This window comes from Mya arenaria, chromosome 8 (assembly GCF_026914265.1).
Source record: "Mya arenaria isolate MELC-2E11 chromosome 8, ASM2691426v1".
In the NCBI taxonomy this organism is placed as follows: Eukaryota; Metazoa; Mollusca; class Bivalvia; order Myida; family Myidae; genus Mya; species Mya arenaria.
The window spans coordinates 7661472-7683837 of NC_069129.1; the positions used below are offsets into that span (position 1 = coordinate 7661472).

Sequence of the window (22366 nt, forward strand, 5' to 3'; positions counted from 1 at the left end):
TCATATTATTATTTGAAGATATTATGTAAAACTAACGCTGTCAGATGACATCATGCTGTACCAGTATATTATTATACTTTGTTGTTAATTCTGCTATGCTATATGGATCTTGTCAGATTTGTTTGCATAATAAAGTATTCGTCCTTCTTCTTCTATATGTAATTTTGACTCGATATTCATTCTCTTATAAAGATCCAGTAGGCATAACAAATCAACATTGAAAGCCATTCTTCAACGTTGAAATGTTGGTGAATAATGATTGGTCTCTCAACATTAAAACAACTGTCAAGTGTGTTAGCAAAAGTTACTTAAACATTAGTCTTTTAATATTCCAGGTTTGGTTTTGCAATGATTCAAACTGGCAACTGCTACTTTTTTTCTAGCGCGCCGATTGTCAACAACTCTTCCAGTTTGTCAAGAAGTGACTGTTTCTGATCTGATATTACTCTGCCATTTTAAATGTATTAAGCAGAGATTATACAATACGGAGGATGACCGTCTTTTATCGACTGACGCAATAATTTAAGACAGCCGATCAGATTATCGAATAGGCAAGCAGTTTAAACGAATCTTTCTAGTGTGACTCGACGAATCAGAAAACCATGTTTTTCATAATATATGGTGACAAGTTTTCAGAATCAATTTTCAGTTCATACTTGTTTATGAACTTAAGCAGAATGAAAAAATTATGTTGAGAGTCACTAAATGCATCTGTAAGCATCTGCTTCCCAATTACAAAACATACCCATCGAATTTGTTTATTTTTGCTGTTATAAAGGACAGAATGATCGCGAAAATTGAGTCAGGATAACGATACATGCCTTCAGACTTTCCATTTCAATTCACTATATTTGAGTATTTGAGAAAAAGCGATGACCATTTAATGCTTTAAAACTTTCAAATGTAAGTTCAATTGCAAGCAGTAGTACTGCGATTGCACCGAAGAGGCGGTCAATTTGTACCAACCAAATTGCAGCTAAGTACATCTACAAGAGTGTGTCGTTTTCATGGCGTCTACAGTCAATCGAGACAAGCATCTTGTTGTCTTATAGCCATAGTAAGCTCACTTGATGGCCTGTTATGTTTTCTACTCGTTTCCTGTGAATCCACACTGATACTACTTGCTCTTGGCTGTAACATTGAAATGCAAAGATCATATCTTAACACAGGATCTTATTGGAATGAGTTGTCGCTTGCCCTGTAATGGCATTCGAAACATTGAGTTTCATTCATTCTTCATTGAACTTCAAACTGGAGATGTCGGTTTTGAAGTCAGTATGAACACATAATACAATAGTTGTAAATTATTCATGTACACATATCCGATTTTGGAATACGAGTCTGTTTGGCTTAATGATATCGTGGACAAACAAAGGCTGAAGTTTTTTTGGTTGTCCATTTACCCCAACTCGTCACTGTTCAAACAAGAAATGAATGTCAGTCATTCCCATACATTCAAAACTCAGTAAAGATAATGATAACCTCTCATCGGTCTCTTCAAAAACACTTTACCTAGTGTTGTTGTCAATTTGATAAAAGTCTGTGTCACTTTCATAAGGCGTTAATTTGGAAATTTGGAGGTTTTCTATGACCATGAGTGATTTAAAAAAGGCGATCCTACTCTCAAATCAACATTTCTGTTTCTTCTTTTTGTTATGTTTTTTTGGGGGGAGATTAATTGGTGTTATCAGTTATTGTTTCCCGATTTATTGCAAACCATTTTGCTACGCGTGGGACGCCCCTGCGACGCACTGTTTAAATCGCCGATGACGTAGACTGTCAATTCCTACGCCGGCTAAAGAAAAAAATAGATTTCTAAGAACATTTTTTTAGGTTTATTATTTGCTTGTGTTTCAGTTCAAACATTTCTTTTAAACAATAATCAATTAACTTATTAATGATAAATGCAATTATGCTACAATTAACAAAAGTTTAATATGTACAAAACAAATTGAAAAACGCATGAAAATGATAAAAATGACCAAATTTCACTGGTCGCCATTTACTGAATGAAATATTTGAAAGGCATAAAGTGTAAAAAATACTAATGTGGATTGAAACAGTTGTCCAAGTTTTCGAGTTTGTTTCTTGGCATGTAAGAGATCAGTCTGGTTCGCTTCGAAGTCAAGCTTCTTTGTTGACATTTGATGTGTTTTTGATAATTTATGGTGGTGACTTTTAGTTTATTAATCAGTTAATTAGCTTGTGAAGTTCCCTAGAAGTTCGTATTAAAAAGCCTGGCAGTTGGAAGGATATTAGACAGAAAATTTACCGTCGAAATAAATATGTTCAAGCATTTGTTTTTTGCTTGTAATGATATTTCACGAATGAAAATGTTCTAACATTCTGGTTTGGGAACATTTTCGATAAATAGGGTAACCTATTCTATATCAAATGGTTAGTTATGTTTATTTTCAAAGTGAGGTACTATGCTGATAAAAGGGAAGTAACTCCAATTGATTAAAAAATAGTTCTTCAAGTTGTTATTTACATATCTTGGTTCTCAGTGAAAATATAAAAAAATCATATTTTCAGTGCTGTTATTTGACGGATAAAACTTCGTATTCACCGAAAAGCATGCAATTAATATAAATATATAAAGAAGCACTCAGCAAATTACAAAACGATATATAAAAGTAAACTGTTAAAAATACATGTAAACAATGAGTCTATTCACAAAATGTCATTCAATCAATTGGCTCAATTTCCATTTCGAAACCGACGATGTCATGGTATAATGCCTTATTTTCATAATATTGCACTTTCTAGTGATCGGGAGAATTCGTAGACAATAGCGGGAAACCATGTTTCATGGTTGTGTGGCAAATCTTGTCATCTCAGTTTTTTCTCCGTCTGCAATTTCCGAAGAATCTAACAACAAAAGATAGTCGAAATAAATATATTGTATTCGAACGCAAATCAATCGGAACACCTCAACCAACTTCGCCATGCGACGAGCTTTGCAGCAGATAAAGTAGTTCGTAAAAATAAAATGGCGGCGACCCTTACAAAGTGTTTGCCTGAACATTATGATAAGGGTCAAACAGGGAACTCTGTTACTTGGAAAATAACAAAGCACTACAGCGACGGGTGTATTATGTAAGTAAATAATTTGTTTCGATTTGAAATTACTACGCGATCTACTTGCAAAGTATTCAAATGTATAGAATTCTGACATTGTAAACCATCCATATACATCCGAGGTTGTTTCTAAGAATAAAGCCCGAGGTGCTCCGATTGTACGCAAATGAGTTACCAATGATAAATTATGCAAATATAGACATGGTCGGACGTGTACTTCGGCTTCTGTAATACAGGCCAGATTTCACACCAAAATACAAAACTCAGAACACCGCCATTTATTACAATGTTCTTCAATTTTCTCTTCTTTAACGTTTCTGATATAATGAATAAAAGATAAGTTATTTCTGCTCAGTTATGAAAACAAGTTTAATACACTAGTCATTCTGTAAAAGTGATATTCCATTTAATCATAATCATTGTTTCACCTAATTTTATACCATTAAAGTGACACTCTTATTCCAAATCAATACATACACATGAATAAGAAACATAATATTCGAGTGACAAACCTTTAACTTCTTACTAAATAATGCATTTATGTAAACTATAAATCATCGATTTATATAACAAGGCTGTAACCGCGTATATAATAGATGAAAATGTAAAACTATTAAGAAACTGGTGGGTCCTAAAGATTAACCGTGGTAAACTAGCATCTCATAAGGTAGAAATACCGTGTTTGCTGCACCTTTCTGTCAAATTAAAACCGTATCCTTCATAAGAACCATTGGTTTTGATATTCATCCACCCTTTTCATAAATAAAACAAAACTAATTGTGGTATATCTGATTTGGGAGTAAGCGCGCATCAGTAAAGCATGTACATACATGTTCCTCTGACATGTCGGGATGAATGACCGCTTCTTCTGCATACTGAAAAAAAAGCCAAAACAAAATCGTAAATCGTCGAACAATGATACAATTAGGTAATTAGGTTTAACGGTAACAAAGAAGTCCATCTTTCATTTTCATTAATCTTTTTTTTTTAAATTCTCAATTTTCAGTACCAGAGACTGTGTCGGATTTAAACTCCTATAACTAATCACATACAATTGGACAATCTCCATTCGGAAATCCTCGGCCATTTCCCATCAAAAACAACCTCGGTACATCAATAGAAGTAGTTCGAAATGTTTAAATAATAGTGTTAATCAGGTAGTGTAGTGTTTTAACGTGTATTTTATATATCGCGTAGTAATATATATATATACCTAAGTTTAAAGTGATTGCCAGTGAAGTGTATAATTGCATAAGTAATTCATAATCCAATGAGTATAGTCATTTAGTTTAATTGCTTGATTGAAATTACTACGCGATATACTTGCAGCGTAGTTAAAAAAAGAGTTTAGACATTGTAAACCGTCCATTTTCATTTGAGGTGTTTTTCGATGGAAAATGGCCGATGTGTTCCGATTGAGACAATCTCTTCGCAGGTAGATATCGGCGGATCCGTGGTATAGTGGTAAGACACTTAAATGGCAATCCAGGGGTTTCAGATACGATCCCCCACCTCGGCACTCACAAAGGTAACTGTTACCTCCGGGAGGGAGGCCATGTGTCGCTCCCAGGGTGGCTCTTACCAGGGTGACATTCTGCTTGTGCATAATGACCCACAACTTATCACGACTTAGACTTTTACTTGGTCCGACGCCGATAGATGAATTTCCAGGTGGTGTCGTAAAACCAAACTTCAACGCCCAAATGTTTATATTTGTTAACCTGTTAAATAAGATGATTGGTCGTCCATCCTTATGGGATGAATGTACTACACCAGTCATGATTTTTATATAAAAAAAACCGTTTTAATGTGTTATGTGGACTTTAACTATTGTTGTTTATGCTGTTTAAATGGGTGATATTGAAGTAATATAAAGTGTTATTTTTAATGTACAGTCTATTGTACTTTAAAGTTAAGTGGTAATGAAAGCATTAAGTACAGAACAGAACAGAACATAACAGTACAGAACATTTATTGTTAACTTGACCATCTACGTATATGTTTACAACACGTGTATGTATATATTTATAGTTAACTTGACCATCTACGTATATGTTTACAACACGTGTATGTATATATTTATTGTTAACTGTGTATTTGATGTACATCTGAAATAAAATTAAAACAATAAAGTTCTGCAAAACCAACCCACGCATAAGTTTATTACAACAATAAAGAATAATAGAAGCTGTAAACATACAAACCTTTTAAGAATGGCATTAAGCTAACTCTCTTTCTATCGGCTGAAATTTTATCAAGCAAGTTCTATTCAGAAATCAATGGTAAGCTTATACTACTTATCAAAATCAATCTTCGTATAAGTGGTAAGAACTTACATAACTAAGGTCAAGATTCAGGAAATTGTATTGTATGTTTTGCTTTTTTCCTTAAGAATAGTTTTTATCTTTGAAAATTCGTTACAAATTGTAATGTAATGGTCTCAAACAGTTGCCCGGTTCAAGCTAAGGCCTTTACCGCTAGAAATATTTGAGGCTATTCAAAACTGCAGATCTGTCTAAGAATGCCACCATTGGAAGTCAAGTAAAATATATCATATACATGAACTTGCATGTATAAGTCATTTCAATGTCAAAAGCGTTGACTTACCAACAAAAATGATAACCGTTCCGATGATAACAACACCAAGTATCGGAAGCATTATGTTCCATATACGAGGAGGTTCTGGAAAAAAAACACACAAAAAAACGCAATAAACAAAAATCAATAATAATAGTTCGTGTAATGCAAAACTTATTTTAATTATGTAATGCATGTCATTGATCTTTCATATATAATCATGGGTATGATATGGAAAGCAACTTTTACTGTTTGTTTACTTATGCAAAGAGTATGTTGTTTTCGACAGGGGTAGGTTTATAACCCCTCATTTTTCGTCCCGCTTATTCTCCAAAAATCAAAAGCCATTGTGGTGTTTTGAACATATACTAAATCAGATATGAACATTGAGCTAAAGAAAACTAGTATTATATTTGTCTTACAACGAACAATTAAGGACAATTTGAGGATCATTTGGTACAGATTGTCAAAAGTAGACGGGATTTTTGCATTTTTTAATGAATTATAAACGCGTTTTTCTCTTCAGTGTGGCCACATCCTTCACCAGCTTTCATATTTTCCTTCTTTAAGGCTGCACTCTCACAGATTTACCGTTTATCCAACTTTTTTATTTCTTGTCTTGGATTTAGCAATTTTTTGCGTAACTATCTACAAATCAGTGATGAAAGACTGCTGACAAAAGATCAGATCACAGATGTTCATATTTCTATTCCAAATATAATGTTATATGGCTTTAACCGTTACTAACTGTTTAAGAAAAATGCATAAAACATCAGTTTTGGAGCGGAAATATGAAAATCTGCGATCTGGTCTTTTGTCATCAGTCTTTTATCACTGGTTTGCAGATATTAACGCAAAAAGTTGTTAGTTCCAAGACAAATTAAACAAATTGTCATAACGTTGAATCTGCGAGAGCGCAGCTTTAAGCGTTTCCCATGCAAAGTAAGTGGTTTGAATATCTTTGCTGAGATACGCCCTTTAGGCTGTTTGAATTCACCTTGAAATTCACAGAAATGAGCTGAATAAAATAAGAATTTTCATTGGTCACTATAAGCTTAAACTAAAATCCCATTGATCATGTAAAAGTATTCAAAAAAAATAAATAATGAGTATGTTATAAGTATTTTCACCTCACCCTAAAAATGGAAATAATTTGGTCCTACCTACCATATTACTTGAGGGCAGTGAAATCGGAAACAAAATTATTTGTGTCTAAACATTATCACTCAGTGTATCATACAAATTACCCACAAGAAGTTATTTTTAACATTGGGACATTCACTATGTAGTAGAGTCGCCAAAGCAAAAATCGTCAAAGACTCTGAAGCGACTGTTAATATGGATTACACACAGTTATGGTTCACCTACCTGGGGGTCCTTGTGTTGTCGGTGTTATTGTTACGGGCATGGAATCATTGGGTTCAATGTCGCAGAACACCCTCACAGACTGGCGGAATGTCGGGCAGTACGTGCTGTATCGTGTCTCCTTGTAGGCCACCTTAACAATATCAGACACATTTAGAAAACATCAACGTATGAGCTAATGAGGTTTGGAAGGGCGCCACGGCCTGTCCTTTCTTGGTAGCACCCTTCTGCCATCATGGATATCAGCACAGGCACCTTTCTGCCTTCAAGTAATTAAATGCATAAGATTATTTCTTTTCTTTTCTTTTCTTTTCATATACAAACTGTACATATTAGCCAGTTGAAACATAATATTACTTCAACTAAAGGCAGCACCTAACATTCTGAATACCAATTGTTTTGTTTTTGTACATTTCAAAAAGTGTATAATATTGTAAGAGGTACATGTTTCCTGGTGGTTAAGGAAAATGATGAATCATCGGCCTCCTAATAGCTCGCATTTACAATTGAGGAACTACTGTATTTGCCGATTGTTTGGCCATCTGGTGTCTAGCTCCATTAAATCCATCTGTTAGCTTTATCAACATACATTATATTTTGACCTTTTCAACAGCATACCTCTAGGATCGCATTGCGGTTATACTTCACATTCACATTGGCAGCCGTTGACGTCGAGTTCTGGAAACAACAAAAATAATGCTCTTTAAAATTGCGCCTTAATTATATCACTTTCAAAAGCATGTTTATTTGCATTTACATTCCTCTATTTAATATTATCTTCTGCTATTCCGAGTCCAAACCATCGTATGGACCCACGTAATATTATAAGTCGACTTTTCTTGTTAGCTTACTTAGGGACCAGTTCATAAATTGCAGAAGAATCATACGCAGGTGATAGTTTCAACATTGTAAAAAAAAGTGATAGACATTGAGTTGTAAAAATGCATAATTAAATTCATACTGAACACCTAAAATATATCGACCCTGTATATTGTTTATTGAAAATATTGTTGTTGTCTTTTTAAATAACAACTTCGCCTTGAACAGCTGAAGGTTACACTGTACCATTGCACTTTTTTTGCCTCTCAATATCTTAGGCAGTAGTTTGTTCAACTTCTAATTACACCTAAACATGTCACAACGGATGTATGTATAATGCTTGCTTATTATTGAACCTCAAAACAAAATAAAATGATTATTTAAACATTTTATGTTTTGGTCCTTAAAAGGACTTTAGCACTGTGGGAGGATTTAAGGCTACCGCTTCAGTTCAAGGCTGGTATTCAATATTAGTCTTAATTGGATCTAAGAACGATGTAGCTAATCGGATTACTTGTTATTAATAGCTGACCAATAGAGTGAATGAAGTCCACGATGCATGACCGTAAGATTAACTTAAGTTGAATATTGAATACCACCCCTGGGCGTCATTGATATATTTACTACAGCTCAATTTTAATCGATTCACTATAACTCCAAGTAGTGGTCAAGGGTTATAAGTATACTTATATCAAAATATATGTGCCTGGAGTGTTGCAAACACTTGACCGATATGTAAATGCGTACTAAATTTTTTTTACCGGCTTTGAGAGCATATTTTGTCTTCGGACCAAGCGTCTAATTTTTAAAGTATACCGATTCACCTTATTAAAATCAATAACAGCTAACTGATAGTAAAATTAAATATGCGGCAGATTCGAAAATAACCTATATATAGTGTCATCCAAATTGGACAGAATAATATTTCGAACACTAAATTGTTTTATAGCAAGTATTACATATATTTCATCGTAAGATTCCTTGTAACAATACCTTGTTAACAAAAACTAACGGGAAAGTTGCATTCGCATTATCAACATGCAGATGTAGATGTATCTTTAAGACTTGAACTGTCTTGAGGTGGTTGAGCACTAATTGTTTGTCGCAGAACAATATCGGAGAAGCGTTAACATCTTTTGTCCCGCATGGTTTCTTACATGTATTTGTTCCTGAAAATATAAAGCAACATTTTATATAACAGACCTCTCTCTACCAGTTCAACTTGCATTATTATAATGTGTGCGTGTGCGCATGCGTTTGCGTGCGTGCGTGTGTGTGCGTGCATGCGTGCGTGTGTTATTTTTAATTTTATTTTTCTATATTGTTACTGTAGTCAGCATTCTGTGGCGAATTTTAACAAGTAAAATACTTATCAACAGAATTAATGTCACTATAATTATTTTGAAGAGGTATCCCTGGTCTGGTATTCAATATTGGTCTTAATTGGATCTAAGAACGATGTAGCTAATCGGATGGCTTGTTATTAATAACTGGCCAAAAGAGTGAATGAAGTCAATGATGCATGGCCATAAGATTATATATGAATACCACTCAAGATTCAAATGGAGTTCAATCGGTAGAGCGTTGGAATGTGAATCGGACAACCTGGGTTCGATTCACGGGCGGTCCAGGTTACTTCTGTTGTGATTAGTTATGAAATCCTTTCTACGACTATTCGCACTGTACCACTGCCCCTGGCATGTACAGAACTTGTCAGGTCCATGCAGAGGTGAAGGCACCTAGTACTGGTTAACCGCCTGATAGTCTGCCCAGGATAGGTGTGCGGTGGTTGAACTGTCACGCCGGGACCCGGAGTATAAACTACTAACACCACCACCAAATGGACTTCTCTTAAACAATGCAGGCACTACACGTCGAGTAATTACAAGTGAAGAAAAACGGACACGCAGTTGCCGAAACGACATTGGTATGTATTTGGTTGCCTCATGCATATTACGTTAAACTGATATATTTACCTATACTGATGTAACTTGTTTTACAAGAACAGAACAGAACAAAAATTATTAGTTTTAAACAATTCAAACACATATATTCAAAATATCGGTAAAAAATGACCTTTGATAGACGTTATTTTAATATGCATTAATACGTATGCAGACATAAGAAAATGTGAGAAAATAAATAAACGTGTTTTAGTAGTTTAACAATTCATTTCAATTTAACTATGATAAATATTACGTTTCATTCTAATAAATATAATAAATTGCTAGTAACAAAATTATTTAATCTTTTACACAGCTACACTATGTAAAAACAAGTGAAATAAAACGCTTACCAATTAAAACAAAAGTAATTGGTAAAATCCGATTTACGATTTTTTATGGATTTAAATGTAATATAATTAAAAAAAAAATGAGACCAAAACTGTGTATTATCTTTGTAAATAAGTCAAACATCCAACATCAGATTGTAATCAATATCTTCCATGAATATGCCGATAAAATAGGAGCATAATTTAAAAATCGTAAAACCCTTTTACCGAGGTCAATGTCTGGACTATCATAACCTGAATGCTGTAGAAATTTTGACATCGATTTTATACAATTCCCTATTGTCTGTGTATTCTACTGGCGCCGAAAAAGGGATTCAATTAAGAAATGAATTGCGGGGTTGATGTCATTATCGGGGTATGAACGCAATTGGGTTGGTCAATGTGTGTGGAGCCCGAAGGACTCCACGCGTACTTTGACCAACCCAATTGCGTTCATATCCCCGATAATGACATCAACCCCGCAATTCATTCCTTATATTTACACCAATAGTTCATTATTTCATTCAAGAATTGTTAAAAAAATACTTCATTTCATTTAAGAAAACCTTTCAGTAATCCGTTCTTACCCATTCTGTAAATAGAACGACCCGACTATAACCGGAAACATTTTTTTCAAATGACGTCACAATAACGCGGGAAAAGATCAACCAATTGAAATCACTTTAAAACGTAAAATTAAAACAATTCTGGTACCAATATATTTAAAATGTAATAAACTTACACTTTTAAAAATATTGATCTATATTTTACGGGACCTGCAGACACAATACAACCAATAACAAGATCAATAGCTTTTATGTACATTTGTATGTTGTTATGCAATGAATTACGATCCGAACATATCCGAAGATGTTGCGTTCATCGATTGATGAACGCAATTGCCGAAAGGCAGTTCATTTAAGGAACGGAAGTTGAGGTGTAAATATGGGAATGTATACTTTAGTTTCTTCATGAAATTTTAGTACCCTTCTACCTCTATATATGGTTCTACTAACTTTTAAAACTGACAGAGTCTTAAAAAAACATGGGTAAAACAGACAAATGCACAAAACCGTAAACAAACACCAAATCATACTTCCATTACCACACAATCGAAGTTACTTATACATTTATTGAACATAAGGTCTTCTTTTGCATATATTTGTAACACAAAAAGACAAAACTTAGAAAAGAAGTATATTATTTTCTTTACAAATGTTCGATTTCAATGGAATTTTATCGCATTGCTTACCCGCACTCACTATCATGAACTGTTCTAGATAATGTTGACCTCTGACCTCCTCCACCGATATAACCATACGAACATTTAATGGACTCTCAATTACCATTGGAACCCAACATACCTGTTAATACATAAACAATTACAATTATTACACAGTAAACTATCACAGTAGTTTGATGACGATAAATTCCTACTTTGGTGTCATATGACCTGTGCAGGAATTAGTGACATTTAACCTTAAATATAACTACCAACTATCTAGCATAACATAAACAATAATTACTGCAGTTTAACTGTGTCGGAAAATCTCGAAATGCCTTAATATATGCTAGATAAATCTGAAAAAATAAAATATAAATATTTTAAGTCAAATGTCACTAAATTGTGTACAGGATATGACACCAAAGCAGGAGTTCATTCTCACCAACTACTGTGTAAACTACAACAGGTGAAACCACATTACTCCTTATACGTTTCAAGACCACACAGCTTACATATCCAATCACAGTGATGACATTCACTAGCGACCGCTCAGGTTATTCAATATTGGTATTATTTGGATCTGAGAACGATATAGCTAATCGGATTGCACGATATAAATAACGGACACATACAGTGAATGAAGTCAATGATGCATGGTTATAGGGTTGGCTTAAGTTGCATATTGAATACAACCCCTATACACGTCTTCCACACTTAAACAATAATTATAAAACCAACGATCACACGCATCACACTATGATAAATGATAATACTAAGATGGCTTCAAAAAATGATATGTCTGAGAGTGCAATCAAAAGCAAGTGGCTAATAATGTAATATTGTACATCAGAAAAACTTAATCTACTGAAGTAATCGACTATGCCTTATAAGAATTAAAAACATATTAAAATGCTTAAATCTATGTCTATTCACTGAGTTTCCATGAAATCTGAATACTGTCACCGAGAACCATTAGCCAGTTATTTCCCGTTGGAACGCAAGGTTTCTGGCGCATTCGGAGCTCCTCGGTCATTTTTATCGAAAACAACCTCGGATGTATGCCGATACATCAGTTGAAGTAGTTCGTAAGTTTTTGAAGTACATCATTAATCAAATGTATTGTTTTAGAGATGTATTTATTGATCTAAGTTTAAATTGATTGCCAGTGAAGTCTATTATTGCAAACACATTTAAGATTCTCAAGAGTAAAGGCATAAAGTTTAACTGCTTAAAAAAATCACTACGCAATCTACTTGCAGCGGACTTAAACGTACCGCTTATTGAGTATGTAAACTGTCCAAATACATCCGAGGTTGTTTTCCATAAATATGGCCGAGGACTTCCGAATGATTTCTAGCGTTGTCAGATTAGTGAGCATTTGTGTTCTTTGACCAAGCATTAGCCTGATTGGGGATATCTGCAAGATGCCAGTACCATGTGTGCCCCATGGGCGGGTGAAGGATTTCAGATTAGAGGGGTGGAGCTTGGCTGCCTCAACCAGAAATGTGGAATATTTATGGTTTAATTTTAGTAGGTTTTGGATTCGACTCCCCAGAAGATTTGACTATTTTGGCCGCTGAAATAGTGCATTAAGGTGTATTCCAATTATTTTTCGCCGATTTTGACACAAAATTTACTTGAAGAATTAGAGGGTGAATAAGGTGGTGGGGTGTGGCTAACTCTAAATCCGCTTTTGTATGCGGTAGAAAAACATAATGTATAGCTCAAGGTTAGATTTGAAAAATAACAACAACAACAACAACAACAACAACAACAACACAACATTGAAATATAAAACATTTTAACATACCAGCTGTTGGAAGGTTCCTTCAAACTTCAGAACTGTTGTATAGCACTTGGTAGCTACATAACTCGCGTTCATTAGATGTGACATGTAAAGACATGTTCTCATGGAAATAGGACTTCTTGAATCTGAAAATAGAATGTTGGGAACATGCAATTTACCCTATGTTGTTTCGCTTATCTTTTCTGGTACCGCTGAAAGCAAATTAACTTAGCATTTCAAGTTTTTGAAGCGTTGAATGATCGTGGCTGTAAGTCCGACCTAATCCATCAACTAAATTTTAAATCAATTGCAATATATAAAGCATGTCGATCGAATTCCCACATAAAAGAAACCGACTACAGCCAACCAATATTTGGCCTACACGTTGGCGTATCAAACAAAACTAGCTACCGAGGATGCGGACTTATTCCTCCGCAAAGCATGTACAGTTTTCATTGTTTTCACTTCAACCGACCAATTGGTTCGTAGCCTTTATAATGCTTACGAGAATGGCGCGGTGACAAACGAAATTCTTTAAAATGTCGAAACTTTCTGTTCAAAGCAGCTGTACTTTTTGCTAACTGGTTTAGTAACGTTCAGTCTAAATTAAACCTACATTCTTTGATCCGAAGGATCGCTAATCCGAAGGGCCTATCACATTCTTAAGTGGAAATAAAGTTTCACAATCACAAAGCTATGTTGAATAATCTCTAATGACATGATAATAGGTAACCATAAAATTCACGTTAAAAAATGATTAACTGAGCAAGTATAAAGATAATACTGCAGAACACTTCCAGAACATCCTACGCAAGCACTACCCAGTATGTATTCTGGTACTTATCTGAACACTTCCAGAACATCATATGCAAGCACTACCTTATATGTATGCTGGTACTTATCTGAACACCTCCAGAACATCATATGCAAGCACTACCCAGTATGTATTCTGGTACTTATCTGAACACCTCCAGAACATCATATGCAAGCACTACCCAGTATGTATTCTGGTACTTATCTGAACACCTCCAGAACAGCATATGCAAGCACTACCCAGTATGTATTCTGGTACTTATCTGAACACCTCCAGAACATCTTATGCAAGCACTACCTAGTATGTATTCTGGTACTTATCTGACACTTCCAGAACATCATATGCAAGCACTACCCAGTATGTATTCTGGTACTTATCTGAACACTTCCAGAACATCATATGCAAGCACTACCCAGTATGTATTCTGGTACTTATCTGAACACCTCCAGAACATCATATGCAAGCACTACCCAGTATGTATTCTGGTACTTATCTGAACACCTCCAGAACAGCATATGCAAGCACTACCCAGTATGTATTCTGGTACTTATCTGAACACCTCCAGAACATCTTATGCAAGCACTACCTAGTATGTATTCTGGTACTTATCTGACACTTCCAGAACATCCTATGCAAGCACTACCCAGTATGTATTCTGGTACTTATCTGAACACTTCCAGAACATCATATGCAAACACTGCCCAGTATGTATTCTGGTACTTACCTGAACACCTCCAGAACATCATATGCAAGCACTACCCAGTATGTATGCTGATACTTATCTGAACACTTCCAGAACATCATAACATCATATGCAAGCACTACCTGGTATATATGATGGTTCTTATCTGAACACTTCCAGAACATCATATGTAAGCACTACCTAGTATGTATGCTGGTACTTATCTGAACACTTCAAGAACATCATATGCAAGCACTACCCAGTATGTATTCTGGTACTTATCTGAACACCTCCAGAACATCATATGCAAGCACTACCCAGTATGTATTCTGGTACTTATCTGAACACCTCCAGAACAGCATATGCAAGCACTACCCAGTATGTATTCTGGTACTTATCTGAACACCTCCAGAACATCTTATGCAAGCACTACTTAGTATGTATTCTGGTACTTATCTGACACTTCCAGAACATCATATGCAAGCACTACCCAGTATGTATTCTGGTACTTATCTGAACACTTCCTGAACATCATATGCAAGCACTACCCAGTATGTATTCTGGTACTTACCTGAACACCTCCAGAACATCATATGCAAGCACTACCCAGTATGTATGCTGGTACTTATCTGAACACTTCCAGAACATCATAACATCATATGCAAGAACTACCTAGTGTATATGATGGTTCTTATCTGAACACTTCCAGAACATCATATGTAAGCACTACCTAGTATGTGTGCTGGTACTTATCTGAACACTTCCAGAACAGCATATGCAAGCACTACCTAGTATGTATGCTGGTACTTATCTGAACACTTCCAGAACATCATAACATCATATGCAAGCACTACCTAGTATGTATGCTGGTACTTATCTTAACACTTCCAGAACATCATATGCAAGCACTACCCAGTATGCATGTTGGTACTTATCTGAACACTTCCAGAACATCATATGCAAGCACTACCGAGTATGTATGCTGGTACTTATCTGAACACTTCCAGAACATCATATGCAAGCACTACCCAGTATGTGTGCTGGAACTTATCTGAACACTTCCAGAACATCCTATGCAAGCACTACCTAGTATGTATGCTGATACTTATCTGAACACTTCCAGAACATCCTATGCAAGCACTACCCAGTATGTATGCTGGTACTTATCTGAACACTTCAAAAACATCCTATGCAAGCACTACACAGTATGTATGCTGGTACTTATCTGAACACTTCCAGAACATCATATGCAAGCACTACCCAGTATGAATGCTGGTACTTATCTGAACACCTCCAGAACATCCTATGCAAGCACTACCCAGTATGTATTCTGGTACTTATCTGAACACCTCCAGAACATCCTATGCAAGCACTACCCAGTATGTATTCTGGTACTTATCTGAACACTTCCAGAACATCCTATGCAAGCACTACCCAGTATGTATTCTGGTACTTATCTGAACACTTCCAGAACATCATATGCAAGAACTACCCAGTATGTATGCTGGTACTTATCTGAACACCCCCAAAACATCATATGCAAGTACTACCCAGTATGCATGCTGGTACTTATCTGAACACCTCCAGAACATCATATGCAAGCACTACCCAGTATGCATTCTGGTACTTATCTGAACACTTCCAGAACATCATATGCAAGCACTACCCAGTATGTATGCTGGTACTTATCTGAACACCTCCAGAACATCCTATGCAAGCACTACCCAGTATGTATTCTGGTACCTATCTGAACACTTCCAGAAGATCCTATGCAAGCACTACCCAGTATGTATGCTGTTACTTATCTGAACACTTCCAGAACATCCTATGCAAGCACTACCCAGTATGAATGCTGGTACTTATCTGAACACCTCCAGAACATCCTATGCAAGCACTACCCAGTATGTATTCTGGTACTTATCTGAACACTTCCAGAACATCATATGCAAGCACTACCCAGTATGTATGCTGGTACTTATCTGAACACTTCAAAAACATCCTATGCAAGCACTACACAGTATGTATGCTGGTACTTATCTGAACACTTCCAGAACATCATATGCAAGCACTACCCAGTATGAATGCTGGTACTTATCTGAACACCTCCAGAACATCCTATGCAAGCACTACCCAGTATGTATTCTTGTACTTATCTGAACACTTCCAGAACATCCTATGCAAGCACTACCCAGTATGTATGCTGGTACTTATCAGAACACCTCCAGAACATCCTATGCAAGCACTACCCAGTATGTATTCTGGTACTTATCTGAACACTTCCGGAACATCATATGCAAGCACTACCCAGTATGTATTCTGGTACTTATCTGAACACTTCCAGAACATCATATGCAAGCACTACCTTATATGTATGCTGGTACGTATCTGAACACCTCCAGAACATCATATGCAAGCACTACCCAGTATGTATGCTGGTACTTATCTGAACACCTCCAGAACATCATATGCAAGCACTACCCAGTGTGTATTCTGGTACTTATCTGAACACCTCCAGAACAGCATATGCAAGCACTACCTAGTATGTATTCTGGTACTTATCTGAACACTTCCAGAACATCCTATGCAAGCACTATCCAGTATGTATTCTGGTACTTATCTGAACACTTCCAGAACATCCTACGCAAGCACTACCCAGTATGTATGCTGGTACTTATCTGAACACCTCCAGAACATCCTATGTAAGCACTACCCAGTATGTATTCTGGTACTTATCTGAACACTTCCAGAACATCATATGCAAGCACTACCCAGTATGTATTCTGGTACTTATCTGAACACTTCCAGAACATCATATGCAAGCACTACTCAGTATGTATGCTGGTACTTATCTGAACACTTCCAGAACATCATTTGCAAGCACTACTCAGTATGTATTCTGGTACTTATCTGAACATTTCCAGAACATCATATGCGAGCACTACCCAGTATGAATGCTGGTACTTATATGGACACTTCCAGAACATCCTATGCGAGCACTACCCCGGTACTTATCTGAACACCTCCAGAACATCATATGCAAGCACTACCCAGTATGTATGCTGGTACTTATCTGAACAATTCCAGAACATCAAGCATTATCCAGTAGGTATGATGGTTCTAATCTGAACAATTCTAGAACCTTATATAAAAGTTTTACCCAGTAGGTTTAATGGATATAATCATAACATCTCTAGCGCATAATATAAAAACCTAATGCAGTATGATATAAGGTTATAATCTGTATAATTGTAAAACATAATACCCGATCCCTACCCAATAGTTATAATGGTTAAATTCGGAACATTTCTAGAACATCACACGCAAGCCTTACTTGCTAGGTCTAAAACAATTATCTGAACCATTCTAAAACAATATAAAGAAGCCATTCCGAGTACATCTGATGGTTCTAATCTAAGCAATTCTAGAGCATAATATGCAAGTCCGAACCCAGAAGGTCTGATGGTTCTAATCTAAGCAATTCTAGAGCATAATATGCAAGTCTGACCCAGAAGGTCTGATGGTTCTAATCTGAACAATTACTGAACAAGACATGCAAGCATTAATAAGAATGTCTACAGTTATGATTCTCATCTGAACAATGCAAGAACAACCTATACAAGTTTACCCACTACGTCTGATGATTTTTATCTGAACAATACAAGAACACAACATGCAAGCCTTACATAGTTGGGTTTAATAGTTCAAATCTGAACAATTCTAAAACATCATAAAAATCCTTACGCAGTATATCTAACGATTCTTATTTAAACAATTCTAATTGATGATTTAGAAGCCTTACCTAGAGGGTGTAATGATTATATTCTGAACAAATCTAGAACATCAAATGCAACCCTTACCCAGTAGGTCTGATGGTTCTAATCTGTACTCGACCGTAGAGTTGTTGATACACGGCTCTTCGGTTAGCTCGGAAACGCTGATTAGGGCATCGTCTGTGACCTCTTTAAGAGAATATAATACATTATACATTTATATTGAACAATATTATAGTTTGCTATTATAAGTCCCCGCAATAAAACGCAGGTGTCGTAATGAGATCTTGTCTATCATTCGGGCAGTATATCCACAAATAGTTCCATGATAAATTTCATTCCATCAAAGGTCCACTAGCGAATCTGAGGGACGAAGCCACCTTAAAAGTTCAAAGTTAAAGTGGACTAAGGTATAGGATATTAGTCATAGAATACAATAAAAGTCTCCCTTCTATAATAAATGAAGCCAAGTTGTGGGGTAAGGGTAATGTCTAAAGGTGGATCCAAAATTGCGTCACCCTGGCGTCTATAAAACGACTTGAACGACTCTAATAATATGAGCAGACGGCAAAACAAAACAATTATAATGACAAAAACTATATATTTATTCATACCTTAGATGTTGCTTTATGAGAAAGCCATATGATAATCCTGTTTAATTTTTGTATGGCTTAGTTTCGAACCGAATCTTTGGAAAATATTTGACCGATTGTTGATGCCTTTGTTAAAGTTAGCAACATTGTCCACGTCATCGTTGTTTACATTTTGACATACATTGCTCTATACTTAAAATGAATATAGATATGAACGCAAAAGGGCACGCGATCAAATATCATGAAGCGCGTGATCATTTGCTTGCTTGTCCTACTGCGTTTGTACAGCATAAACGCAAGAAAAAATGGGATCCATACTTAAAATTACATTTACAAAACAATAACAGTAACTTTTGCAATTTAGTACTTGTTCTTGAAGAAGTGTAACCGACAACATACGTTTGTATAAAAGAATAGCTGATTTTTGAAACGTCGTATATCACTGGTTTAATAACGTTGCGCTAATCCAATCGGAACACAATATTGAAGTAAATGATGACGTCAAAGCTTCGTGTGAGTTATACAATATGAACGTCATGTTTTATCTATACAAAGGACTAGGCGAATGTAAATATATGTCTTTTCGCCTGTACCTGCACCGTATACTGGTTGAGTTTGTAAATCCGAACAGTTTTGACAGTTTCTTAACAATATCTTTGCGAGTTTTGGTTCAAGTAACTTCAAACTTGGCATAAATAATGTTTGGTTCAAACCTCAGCCTCTGCTGGAGTACACATTTACAAAATATTTTAATTCATTAACACAAAACGTTAATTTCAAGCACAGTAAATCACCATTCACTCGGTGAAATGGAGTATGTAAATCCCGATCGCTTATATTTTATCTAAAAATAGATTGCGATTCCGTCATAGTTTGTTTTCATTTCTAATCAAACACACAATGGAAATGGGAATCAACTCGAACAGAATTTAATCTTAGGGAATTTGAGTTGTGCCCCTTGCTTCGAAAATGTAAGAACATTCCTTAATACCCATGATATTGATTACAGTGCGATTTAAAATCTGACGTCATTCCCCCGCGTGCTTCATATTTTACATTTCACCTGCTTAGGAGTTTGACAGGGATTTATAAGTAAAATACTCTCCTAAACTTGACGAAAATTCGCATCCGTTGCTAAGGCAAGAGTCTGTATCAATCTATATCATCGATTTATTGATCGAGGTTAAAACAAACGCGTGATTTAACAGGTGTTCGGTATTTATAAACTGTTTGGATTTACAAACTCAACCAGTATGTCAACGTTGCAGTTGTTTGCGAATTTTTTTCTTAAAAGTGTACTTACAAATTAAGACTTGTTCATTTTACATTTAACCTTAGTGTGCACAAATAATAAAAGACCACCCGTACAAGTATCCGTCCATCCGTTCACGTACCCGTACCAGGAGCACTTCTACGTCCCTCAAATCACAACTTTGAAAAGATCGAACCATTTTTAAGCAGACATTCAATGAAAACGGTTAGACAGGCTGCTCAAGGCCGCTAAAGCAAGGTGACCGGTCACTGCAGGTGACCGTCAATTCAGGTTCGACTGTAGTCCAATGGTTTACACATGCTAAAACGTTGCCATGGTTATAGCTTATTGAATCCTATCAGACTGACCAGCACAATATAAAGGCTGAGTTATTTTTCAAATCGACATATTCGGTTTTAAAGGCACACGAAAAAACCCCAACTTAAACATAAAAAGAAAAGAAATAGATGTATACATGTAAATTATCATTCAAAAATTGTCTCTAACAAACACGACATTACATACCATTCTGTGTGGACTGCTTTAACAGGAATCTTGTCATTTTGTTTGACTGCCCGTCAGTTTTCTACAAATAAATTATGTTTCTCCTTCAGTTTTGTTCAGTGTAAAATATACAGGTACTGTTCCTTTTTTAAATGAGTTTATACTATAAAATACAGTCGAAACCCGTTGGCTCGAACACGCATCGCTCGAATTCATCAGTGGCTCGAACTCGATGTAAGGGACCGATTTCTATATACTGAATGAAAACATTCCCGCTTGGCTCAAAATTTCCGAGGCTCGAGGTATTTTGTCGGTCCCTGGGAGTTCGAACTAACGAGGTTTGATTGTACAATATATGCCTGTTGGCACAATGTATGTGTTTTATGAATTGCAAATCTTTGATAATGTATAATTGAACACCTTACAATGTACATGTACAATGTATAAGATCCTTTTGTACATGGGGAAATTAAGCATTGAATTGATTTGAATTGAAATGAATTGAAATGAATACATTCTAGAAGAGAAGTGAACTGCGAACAGTTTCGACTTGTAAATGTATTAAATAAAAACACAATATAACAGACTTAGCAAACTTACGTGGTAACGTGCATTTTTAAACAATGCTGTTTAATTCCACAGACGTAAGTTTTCTTTCTAAATGTTATTTTTTATAAAAAAATCTATTAATAAGTTATTGAATAAAAAGCTTCTACCTCTGATAAGACGCAAAATCCATCGGAAACAGACTCAGTTGTTGACAACGTAACAGCTAAAAGCCAAACGATAAACCCCGTTTTCATTATGGTCCTAGAAAAGCATCATTAAAATAGCATCCATATTTTTATTTATTTCCTAATACTGACGACTAAATGCTAATCGTCAAAACAATATTCTTCTTTAGGGGTGTTCGTGTATGACATTATAATTAATCAGGCATAGTAATCAGCACTTGTGATATCTGAGACGGTTGGAAGATGTCAATGATAGTAAGGCAAAACAAAAGGTTTGCAAGAGTAGCATATTGTCTCTACGTACAAAAAGACACTGTAACAAAAACATTATAGCCAATGTTCATGTGTTTAAGTCAGATCATATTGTTCACAAAAACAAAAACAAGAAATACCGATTTTGAAGGTATTTGGCCCGTATGGTTAACTGAATGTCTCCCTGCCTATTCAATATTCGTTGGTGTAAATCTTTCAAGTAATCGTTCAAGCTTTAATGATAATTTACGCGACCCATAGTATAGATTTTGATCATAAAATGCTAAGGATGAAACTTGTTAATGGAATGCTAATGAACGCGATCTATAGTATGGATCTTAAACATGGAATGATAATTAACGCGAGCCATAGTATGGATCTTAAACATGGAATGCTAATAAACGCGATATATATATATATATATATAAATATATAGTATGGATCTTAAACATGGAGTGCTAATTAACGCGAGCCATAATATGGATCTTAAACACGGAATGCTAATTAACGCGAACCATAGTATGAATCTTAAACATGGAATGCTAATTAACGCGAGCCATAGTATGTATCTTAAACATGGAATGCTAATTAACGCGAACGATAGTATGAATCTTAAACATGGAATGCTAATTAACGCGAG

The 22366-nt window shown here is 35.6% G+C and overlaps 1 protein-coding gene across 2 annotated transcripts; it reads right to left on the reverse strand.

The window, feature by feature from the left end:
* Positions 1 to 1846: 1846 nt before the first annotated feature.
* On the reverse strand, positions 1847 to 21638 carry LOC128244683 (uncharacterized). 2 transcript variants are annotated; one of them, XM_052962718.1, is made up of 12 exons: positions 21457 to 21638; positions 20762 to 20822; positions 18479 to 18580; positions 13150 to 13271; positions 11367 to 11478; positions 8836 to 9011; positions 7642 to 7701; positions 7027 to 7156; positions 5689 to 5763; positions 5286 to 5324; positions 3912 to 3956; positions 1847 to 2871 (listed from the first exon to the last, which is right to left on the reverse strand). In XM_052962718.1, the coding sequence occupies exons 1-12, from the start codon at positions 21541 to 21543 to the stop codon at positions 2810 to 2812; spliced, it is 1071 nt and encodes a 356-aa protein (XP_052818678.1). In that variant the 5' UTR covers positions 21544 to 21638; the 3' UTR covers positions 1847 to 2809. The 2 variants fall into 2 exon arrangements, with proteins under 2 accessions (XP_052818678.1, XP_052818679.1); XM_052962719.1 differs by lacking the exon at positions 5286 to 5324.
* Positions 21639 to 22366: the final 728 nt, after the last annotated feature.